Genomic DNA, 10,815 nt, shown 5'->3' on the forward strand with positions numbered 1-10,815 from the left:
TGGCGCATCAATGAACTGGGCAAAGTCGAGACTAAAGCCATGCAACTAATGAATACCGTGGAATGTGCAGTTTATTTACCTAAAGGTTTTGTCAAATGGATTGTTTGCGATGCCATACTGGTGGCAGCTTATTGTTTTCAAAAATTGGCCATTGCCAAACAACGTCTCTACCACGCAACAGTCGAGTTAAATGGTACACATACACGCGGTCAAATGGTACTCGACCATTTGCGTAAAGACTTAGAAAATGCTCAGATAATAATGGACATGCACAAGGAGAACTACAAACAAATTATATCATGGACAGGTGGTTTAATAGATGATGCCGATATGGAAAAATGGCTGTTGACGAATATGTAGAATGGACGAACTATGCAAATAGTTAAACAAACATGCATAGGGGAGGGGGGTGTTATCAACATTGGAATAGTTATTTAGAATATTAGTTGTATTATTAATAGAAATGGGGTTATGTTGTGGTATGTATGTAAGGATGTGGCATGAATAATTATTTTGTTTCGAGTGCTTTTGTCGTGCTGCTACAACTATGATCTGTCCCAATTTATGAAAATATACATACGTAAACGTGAACAAACGTGACAAAAAGTTTAAAAATTTTAATTTAATATACATTTTAATTAAATCAAAACTATTAGGTTAGGATTAAAATTTTAATATAAGAAGAATTGTTTATTTTTAAAAAATAAAAAAAAATATATGTATATAAAACTTAACTTTTTAGTACTTTTTCGTTCTAAAAATGGTACTTTTTGAGATTTCAATAATACTGAATTCCAAGTTCTGTATAAAAGAGGACTTCCAAATCGTCTCAGAAAAGTTGCTAAGTTAATAAGATAAGAATCAAGGATTTTTCAGTTCTGTATTGAATGTGTTGTAAAAGCCTTCATGGAAGGATTCACTTGTGATTTTTCATTTTCTTAATTCAGAGCGTTACTAATTATCTAAACACCTCTACTATTTATCACATATTCACCTGCAAACAATAATCTTTATTACTTTTTATTTGTTCATAATTTAACAAAAAAGAGCACGAAAATGAGTAAAACAATAATGAAAAAGTTTAATATTTAACTTTATAATAATAAAATTTAACAATTAAGAAGCAGTTTAAGGAAAAGCTTGTCAGCAGATGAACTAGTTGGACGCAGTTCGTCATTAGTAGAGCAGTTGCGAAGTATTGTGTAAGTGTTTTAAAAGTTTATATATAGTTTAAAAAAAGTTTATATATACTATAGACCAGTCTATAGACTAGACTATAGACTAGACTCTAGACTACACTGTAGACTAGACTATAGACAAGACTATAGACAAGACTATAGACAAGACTATAGACTAGACTATAGACAAGACTATAGACTAAACTATAGACTAGACAATAGACTAGACAATAGACTAGACTAGACTGTGGACAAGACTATAGACTAGACTGTAGACTAGACTGTAGACTAGATTATAGACTAGACTGTAGACTAGACTATAGACTAGACTAGACTATAGACTAGACTATAGACTAGACAATAGACTAGACTATAGACTAGACTATAGACTAGACTATAGACTAGACTATAGACTAGACTATAGACTAGACTATAGACTAGACTATAGACTAGACTATAGACTAGACTATAGACTAGACTATAGACTAGACTATAGACTAGACTATAGACTAGACTATAGACTAGACTATAGACTAGACTATAAACTAGACTAGACTAAAGACTAGATTTTTTACTTAAAGGCATCAAAAGTTCCAGCTTGGTTATCAGAACAACCGCTTAAATAACAGCAACGTAAGATTCTCAATCCCAAAACCGAAAAAGATCCAAGACAAAAATAATGTCAACTGCTGGTGGTTTCGTTATTTACGACTGTGATGTTGGCATTGATGATGCTTGGGGTCTTCTTATGCTCATCAAAGGTGAGCAGATGTTTCGAAAACTCGCACAAAATCTTAAAATCAATAAGGAAAGAGAGAATCTACCAGAGCCTTATAAAATATTGGCAATAACTTGTGTACAGGGCAATACCGATGTGGATAGTTGTGTCCGAAATACTTTGAGAGTATTGGATATTGTGGATAGATTAGATGTAGGTATAAGGGGGAGAATCTTTTTCCCAGCAATTTTCCCCTAGAGAACAGTTGCAAGACTGGGGAAGTTATAAAGAATCCTAAGATCATTGTCAAACTTAATATTTATTTCATTTACAGATTCCCGTTTATAAGGGCTGTAAGAATCCTATCTTACCACGTAACTGGGAATGCACTCGTTATGCATATGGTGTCGATGGTTTTGGTGATATTTTCGATTTACCCGAAGTTACCTCAACTTCACCACAAACCCAACATGCAGTCAATGCTATGTACTCAATGGTTTGTATGGTGAGTTTTTGATGGTTTTTGAATTCAAACGGTTATGTATACTCTAAAAGGGGTTTTCTTTTCAGTATCCAAATATGATTGATTTCATATTGGTTGGTCCTTTGACAAATTTCGCCACATGTATTAATATGTATGGCAACGAGTTTTTGAGTAAAGTTCGTAATATCTATGTAATGGGTGGCAATTATAGAGGTGAGTTCAATGAGATCTATCCTTCAAAATTTAAAAGAAAAACTATTTTATATTTTTTCTTTAGGCAAAGGTAATTTAACAAAATGTGCAGAATTTAATTTTATGATGGATCCCGAAGCTGCTCACATTGTATTCGAAAGTGTCAAAGAACATGTCATAACTGTTCTGCCCTGGGAATCTTGTGTGGACGGTGAAATGAACTTAGAAATGGTAATTTCATAAATAATGAAAAATGTCCTATTTTTCCAAAAACAAAATCACAAGAGACAATAAATTTTAATTTTCATACGTGAACAGGACTGGCGCATTAACGAACTGGGCAAAGTGGAGACAAAAGCAATGCAACTTATGAATACGGCAGAATATGCGGTATATTTACCCAAAGGTTTAATCAAATGGATTGTTTGCGATGCCATACTGGTGGCAGCTTATTGTTTTCAAAAATTGGCCATTGCCAAACAACGTCTCTACCACGCAACAGTCGAGTTAAATGGTACACATACACGCGGTCAAATGGTACTCGACCATTTGCGTAAAAACAGGGAAAACGCCAAAGTTATAATGGATATGCACAAGGAGAACTACAAACAAATTATATCGTGGACAGGTGGTTTAATAGATGATGTAGATATGGAAAAATGGATTTTGGCGAAGATGTAGAAGTATACTTTAAATGTAAATGGTTTAACAAACATAGTGGGAGCAAGCGTTGCAATATTTTAGCAAACAACTTGTTTTTAGAATTTTAATTTTTTTAGAGGTTATGTTGTGGTACGAAAGGATGTGGCATAAATAATTATTTTGTTTGAGTACTTTTAAAGTGCTGTTGCATCCAATGACACAATTTGTCAACGCAATGAAAATGTGTATATATATATATATATGTGTATGTATATATATGTGTATGTATGTATATATATATGTGTATGTATGTACATATGTATATGTATGACATAGTGTATAGAGTATACATAACTATTTTTAATTTAATATGTTTGCCTTTGGAATAAATTATAAATTTTAATAAAATTGTTTTATTTCCAAATATCGAAAGGAGTTTCATTTAGTCCGTCTATCTATCTATCTATCTATCTATCTATCTATCTATCTATCTATCTATCTATCTATCTATCTATCTATCTATCTATCTATCTATCTATCTATCTATCTATCTATCTATCTATCTATCTATCTATCTATCTATCTATCTATCTATCTATCTATCTATCTATCTATCTATCTATCTATCTATCTATCTATCTATCTATCTATCTATCTATCTATCTATCTATCTATCTATCTATCTATCTATCTATCTATCTATCAATCTATCTATCTATCTATCTATCTATCTATCTATCTATCTATCTATCTATCTATCTATCTATCTATCTATCTATCTATCTATCTATCTATCTATCTATCTATTTATCTATATGTCTATCTTTCGATGTATTGCAATCCTTTAACATTTTCTTTGACATTTTAATATAAAATTTAAAATATTTCTAAAATTAAATTTTTCTACATGTATTAGTTATGAAGTACTTTTCTTAATATTTCCATCTCACGTACAATTTATGATCTCACAACCAAAGTGATAGAATATACCCGCTGTTAGCTGCACACAAAAAAAAAATAACTATTTCCGCAATATTATGCGCCCCGAAAGCTTTATGCTCGTAAAATTTAATCAAAAAAATGTTTTCATACATGAAAGTCACAACAAAGCAATAGACGTATCACAAGCCTTTGACACACTAAAGGAAAAAAATTGCACGATTATTTTCTTGTATAAAAAGGAAGAAAAATACAACACCATTGTATCCTTGATATACAACAAAACAAAACAAAAAAACTGAAAACAAAGAAAAAAGGAAAATATCTACTTATGCCACAACAACAACGACAAGATTTAAAAATTTTGGTGTAACGCTTTGGGACAAGTGCTGGGTAAATTTAATCACAACAAAACAGGTGAAATTTATCGTTGATGGTTCAGACGAAATTTGAAAATTATGATCCATGTAGGTATTGCTTGTATATACATATATGTATGAACATCCGTACATATAATTAGTTTTTAGATTTAGTTTTCAGAGTAAACCTGTAAGAGTTTTCAAGCGATTTAAATAATTCCGTTTTATAAAATAATCTGTAAAGTGTAAGCACGTACTTTTTCTTTGAATTAAAAAAACAAAACTGTATACATAATTTTGCGGTTGAATAGCAAAGAATACTAGATTTAATTAAAATGATTTCCAAATATTTTGTATTTAAATTTGTCAACAAGTGAAAATAGATAGATTTGTGAAAATAGATAGATAGATAGATAGATAGATAGATAGATAGATAGATAGATAGATAGATAGATAGATAGATAGATAGATAGATAGATAGATAGATAGATAGATAGATAGATAGATAGATAGATAGATAGATAGATAGATAGATAGATAGATAGATAGATAGATAGATAGATAGTTAGATGGATGGATGGATGGATAGATATACATATATTATAAATAGATAGACAGTTTCTGGAATTCCACTTCACTCATTACTTAGCTCTGATAAAAGCCCCACAAATACGTTGTTGTACATTATAACATCAACATTCACTGAAGCCTACCACTAATCAACAAAACTATATTACACACACAACATGTATATTTTAGCTCAACTATCAACTTTTGTTGTGTTACTATAAATGTTTAGCAACATTTAGTAAAGTTGCTGTATATAGATTTATTTTGTATCTTTTGTGCTTTACACAGATACATTCGGTGAAAGTTGATGGCAATTATAAACTGTTATATCCACACACTGTTAAATGTTATAAACCCTGTTAAAACTTTTATATAAATGGATATATGAATGTATCTCTACATCTGAATGTTATATTCGCTGTTTAGATTGATATCGTAAAATGTACTAAATTTTTAAGTTTTTTTTCAAGTTTTCGTAGTTAGTGTATAACAGTGGATTTCGCTTAAAGTTTTCTGTGAATATAACATATTTATAATTATTCAAGGGAAACATTTTTAAATAACATTTTTATCCACAAACCGTTAAATTATAACCAAAGTTTTGTTATTATGTTTAGTGTCAAACTAGAAAGAAAAATCTTATTAATTTTGAATGGTTCTCATTTCTAAGGAATTGACATTTTCTAATTGAATAGTAAATGGAAAAAACATTTTTAGGGCACTAGTCTAATGAACACTTTTCTCTTTGACATTATCTAAAACTGTCTATGATAAATGTTTATTTTTTAAATAAATGATTTGCCAAAACAAACATAGATAATTATTAAAATAGAAAAATTTGCAGCAACAACAGCAAAATTATACAAAAATATCAGATATATATATTATAACACACAGAAATTACTTTTTTATATATTAGAAATAATCAGATATCTAACATTTGTGCTGCCAGTTTCTTAAGATAATTATCACAAAAAATATTAACTTACAAAAAAATTATTTTCTTATATTATTATATCTTTAAAAAGGACATTCTCTCAAAGAAAGCATACTTTTATAAAAGAATACTAATGTGGCAAGATAGTTGGTTCAGATATAAGTTCTGATGAGAGAATAAAAATCTCTTCTACAATCAGTATCGGTCTCTACATTCAAAGACTAATTTAATTTACCACAATAATTTTTACATTCAATCGATTAATTAAAGTTAATTACATATGTTCCTGAATACCCTTAATGCTAGCAAAATTAAAATAGTGATTATTAGTTTAACATTCTTATCAAATCAAAGTTCTAGTTTCTTGTTTATATTTTTTATTATTATAATGCAAAAATAAAAACACTTAACGCCATTGAGTAGGCCAAAGCAGCACCTTTATTTAAATAACCCACATATGTATATGTGTATGTCGAAAAAAAAAATACCACAAGACTTTTGAAGAGTCAACTTATTGACATCCCTGTTAATGTAGGTCTATTTCTACAATATTAACCATTAGTTTGTTTTTATATTTTACTGATAAAGTTTTAAAAATAAATATTTCTGTACTTATGAACGGCATTAGAACATATGTGTATATATAATTATATACATATACTTTTATATTATAAATATGAGCTGTACAATGAGTGACTCATAACTCAAGGACTAAGTGCACATTTCTTTATTTATTGATAATGTAGAGAAAATATTAAGAAATTATACTTCTTAGTTTTGTTAAACATAATTTAAAATAATTTATTTTTAATATATATCGATTAGAATTCGAATGAAAACAAGTAAATAATTTTAGTCGGACAACACTAATATATGGGTAGAGTGTAGTAGCAATAAGGACTTTGTTCAGTACTTTTTTTATCGATTGCTACTAATTTATAGTCTTGTTCAGAATAATAATTCATTACATGATCAATTACATTCGACATTTTTCTAATACAATACTTGTATTGTCTAATCTACACTCTTTTCTATGATCTACATTATTGTCTAATCTACAGTCTAGTCTATAGTCTAGTATATAATCTAGTCTAAATTTTAGCATAGTCTATAGTTTAGTCTATAGTCTAGTCTATAGAATAGTCTATAGTCTAGTCTATAGTCTAGTCTATAGTCTAGTCTATAGTCTATAGTCTAGTCTATAGTCTAGTCTATAGTCTAGTCTATAGTCTAGTCTATAGTCTAGTCTATAGTCTAGTCTATAGTCTAGTCTATAGTCTAGTCTATAGTCTAGTCTATAGTCTAGTCAATAGTCTAGTCTATAGTCTAGTCTATAGTCTAGTCTATAGTCTAGTCTATAGTCTAGTCTATAGTCTAGTCTATAGTCTCGTCTATAGTCTAGTCTATAGTCTAGTCTATAGTCTAGTCTATAGTCTCTTCTATAGTCTAGTCTAGTCTAGTTTATAGTCTAGTCTAGTTTTAGTCTAGTCTATAGTCTAGTCTATAGTCTAGTCTATAGTCTAGTCTATAGTCTAGTCTATAGTCTAGTCTATAGTCTAGTCTATAGTCTAGTCTATAGTCTAGTCTATAGTCTAGTCTATAGTCTAGTCTATAGTCTAGTCTATAGTCTAGTCTATAGTCTAGTCTATAGTCTAGTCTATAGTCTAGTCTATAGTCTAGTCTATAGTCTAGTCTATAGTCTAGTCTATAGTCTAGTCTATAGTCTAGTCTATAGTCTAGTCTATAGTCTAGTCTATAGTCTAGTCTATAGTCTAGTCTATAGTCTAGTCTATAGTCTAGTCTATAGTCTAGTCTATAGTCTAGTCTATAGTCTAGTCTATAGTCTAGTCTATAGTCTAGTCTATAGTCTAGTCTATAGTCTAGTCTATAGTCTAGTCTATAGTCTAGTCTATAGTCTAGTCTATAGTCTAGTCTATAGTCTAGTCTATAGTCTAGTCTATAGTCTAGTCTATAGTCTAGTCTATAGTCTAGTCTATAGTCTAGTCTATAGTCTAGTCTATAGTCTAGTCTATAGTCTAGTCTATAGTCTAGTCTATAGTCTAGTCTAGTCTAGTCTATAGTCTAGTCTATAATATAGTGTATAGTATAGTCTATAGTATAGTCCATAGTCTAGTCTATAGTCTAGTCTATAGTCTTGTCTGTTGTCTGGCCTATAGTCTAGTCTACAGTCTAGTCTATAGTCTAGTCTATAGTCTAGTCTATAGTCTAGCCTATAGTCTAGTCTATATTCTAGTCTATAGTCTAGTCTATAGTCTAGTCTATAGTCTAGTCTATAGTCTCGTCTATAGTCTAGTCTATAGTCTAGTCTATAGTCTAGTCTATAGTCTCTTCTATAGTCTAGTCTATAGTCTAGTCTATAGTCTCTTCTATAGTCTAGTCTATAGTTTAGTCTATAGTCTAGTCTATAGTCTAGTCTATAGTCTAGTCTATAGTCTAGTCTATAGTCTAGTCTATAGTCTAGTCTAGTCTATAGTCTAGTCTAGTCTATAGTCTAGTCTATAGTCTAGTCTAGTCTATAGTCTAGTCTATAGTCTAGTCTATAGTCTAGTCTATAGTCTAGTCTATAGTCTAGTCTATAGTCTAGTCTATAGTCTAGTCTATAGTCTAGTCTATAGTCTAGTCTATAGTCTAGTCTATAGTCTAGTCTATAGTCTAGTCTATAGTCTAGTCTATAGTCTAGTCTATAGTCTAGTCTATAGTCTAGTCTATAGTCTAGTCTATAGTCTAGTCTATAGTCTAGTCTATAGTCTAGTCTATAGTCTAGTCTAGTCTAGTCTATAGTCTAGCCTATAATCTAGTGTATAGTATAGTCTATAGTCTAGTCTATAGTCTAGTCTATAGTCTAGTCTATAGTCTAGTCTATAGTCTAGTCTATAGTCTAGTCTATAGTCTAGTCTATAGTCTAGTCTTTAGTCTAGTCTATAGTCTAGTCTAGTCTATAGTATAGTGTATAGTTTAGTCTATAGTCTAGACTATAGTCTAGTCTATAGTCTAGTCTATAGTCTATTCTATAGTCTAGGCTATAGTCTAGTCTATAGTCTAGGCTATAGTCTAGTCTATAGTCTAGGCTATAGTCTAGTCTATAGTCTAGGCTATAGTCTAGTCTATAGTCTAGGCTATAGTATAGTCTATAGTCTAGGCTATAGTCTATAGTCTAGGCTATAGTCTAGGCTATAGTCTAGTCTATAGTCTAGGCTTTAGTCTTGTCTGTTGTCTGGCCTATAGTCTAGTCTACAGTCTAATCTATAGTCTAGTCTATAGTTTAGTCTATAGTCTAGCCTATAGTCTAGTCTATAGTGTAGTCTTTAGTCTAGCCTAAAGTCTAGTCTATAGTTTAGTCTATAGTCTAGTCTATATTCTAGTCCATAGTCTAGTCTATAGTCTAGTCTATAGTTTAGTATATAGTTTAGTCTATAGACTAGTCTATAAACTAGTCTATAGACTAGTCTATATAGGTCTATAGTCTATATAGTCTAGCTCATAGCCTAAGTCCAAACTGAATTAACATATAGTAAATTAAAACTTAATTATTTTCCGTTTAATCAAATATTGGTTGAGTGGAATGTATGAAAAATAATATTAAACAAAATTTTCAAGAATATTAAGTCTTTTTCTTAAGACAAAAGTCACCAAGTTAAATTCCTAAACCCCTATCAATGTTTTTTAATATTTTTTTTTTTTAATTTCAATGCTAATTAGCATTTCATTAATTATGAAAATAAAATTACATACAAACGCATGTTTGTATGTATATTTAACAAACAGTTTCATAAATTTCCAAATTATACCCCTATATGAAGCAATTTTCCAGCATTGAAAATCAATAAATTTTCATGTACAAAAACAGTAGTGATAACTCTTGTACACACACACGTATTCTTACATAAATATCATTAAAATTGAGAAAAAAAAACAACTTCAAAAATTACTTAATTTTCAAAATTTAAGCTGAATATTTAAAATTAAATTCAAAACTCAATGCGAACCCAAAAAAAAAATCAAAACAACAACAATATGCTGACATTCAGAAAAACAAATGAGAAAAAAACTGCATGCACACAAAAACTCACAAACGGACCCCGAAATACACCCAAAAATATATTGGGAGGAACATGGGCAACAACAACAAAAACGAAAAAGGAACTTTTTTTATCACAACCAGACACAAATACAAATAAATGAAAGAGAAAACGCAATAACAACACATGTAGACAGTGAAAAACAGCAACAACAACAATAAAAATTGAAATAAAACTACAATGTCAGACAAAATACTGGGTTGGAGACGATTGGGAAAAAATACGGGGTTTTTAATACTACACAACGTGCTGGTGTGTAGCCAGTGTTAGTTGTTGTTTTATTGTTTTCTATCGCTGTAAAATAAAGATGATTACAATGTCAACGTTTTGCGTTAAGCTGTTAATTCTTAAGGATAAGAGGCGATTTTAGTAACATAACAATCTACTTTTATATAATTGTTGGACTTGAAATGTCTCAAGAAATTCCTTGTCCCCATATTAACATTCAAGCGACTACAGCATTAACAATAAAATTTTAGAACTTTCTAATTGTATTTTAAAAATGTTTAATTTAATTTCGAAAAATTCTAATTAAATTTAAGATATTTCTAATTCGTGCAAGAAATATTTATGGAAAGAATCCGCAGCGAAATCGACTATGTTGTACCCGAAACGTCAAATTTTTCACCCATATATTCGATTGTTTAGTAAAATTTTGATTTTTCAATAAATGGTATTTTGGAAACAAACTTAATT

General features: G+C 29.9%; 2 protein-coding genes across 3 annotated transcripts in view; both read left to right on the forward strand.

Annotated features, from left to right (window-relative positions):
- LOC124419015 overlaps positions 1–724 on the forward strand; it is a gene marked incomplete at its 5' end in the record, with an annotated part of 849 nt that extends 125 nt beyond the window's left edge. The window contains one exon of the mRNA XM_046947128.1: positions 1–724. This exon is cut by the window's left edge and continues 3 nt beyond it. Within this exon, the coding sequence (XP_046803084.1) occupies positions 1–360 (360 nt within the window).
- LOC111680520 (pyrimidine-specific ribonucleoside hydrolase RihA-like) overlaps positions 1–3,447 on the forward strand; it is a 3,694-nt gene extending 247 nt beyond the window's left edge. Inside the window, exons 1-6 of one of the 2 annotated variants that reach the window (XM_023442180.2) lie at positions 1,132–1,202; positions 1,760–2,109; positions 2,231–2,401; positions 2,467–2,593; positions 2,658–2,803; positions 2,891–3,447. In XM_023442180.2, the coding sequence (XP_023297948.2) occupies positions 1,858–2,109; positions 2,231–2,401; positions 2,467–2,593; positions 2,658–2,803; positions 2,891–3,253 (1,059 nt within the window). In that variant the 5' untranslated portion in view covers positions 1,132–1,202; positions 1,760–1,857 and the 3' untranslated portion in view covers positions 3,254–3,447. Of the gene's footprint in view, positions 1–1,131; positions 1,203–1,759; positions 2,110–2,230; positions 2,402–2,466; positions 2,594–2,657; positions 2,804–2,890 lie in introns of those variants that run through there. The other variant, XM_046945422.1, reaches the window with a different exon arrangement.
- Positions 3,448–10,815: the final 7,368 nt, after the last annotated feature.

Source organism: Lucilia cuprina, chromosome 3 (genome assembly GCF_022045245.1).
Source record: "Lucilia cuprina isolate Lc7/37 chromosome 3, ASM2204524v1, whole genome shotgun sequence".
In the NCBI taxonomy this organism is placed as follows: Eukaryota; Metazoa; Arthropoda; class Insecta; order Diptera; family Calliphoridae; genus Lucilia; species Lucilia cuprina.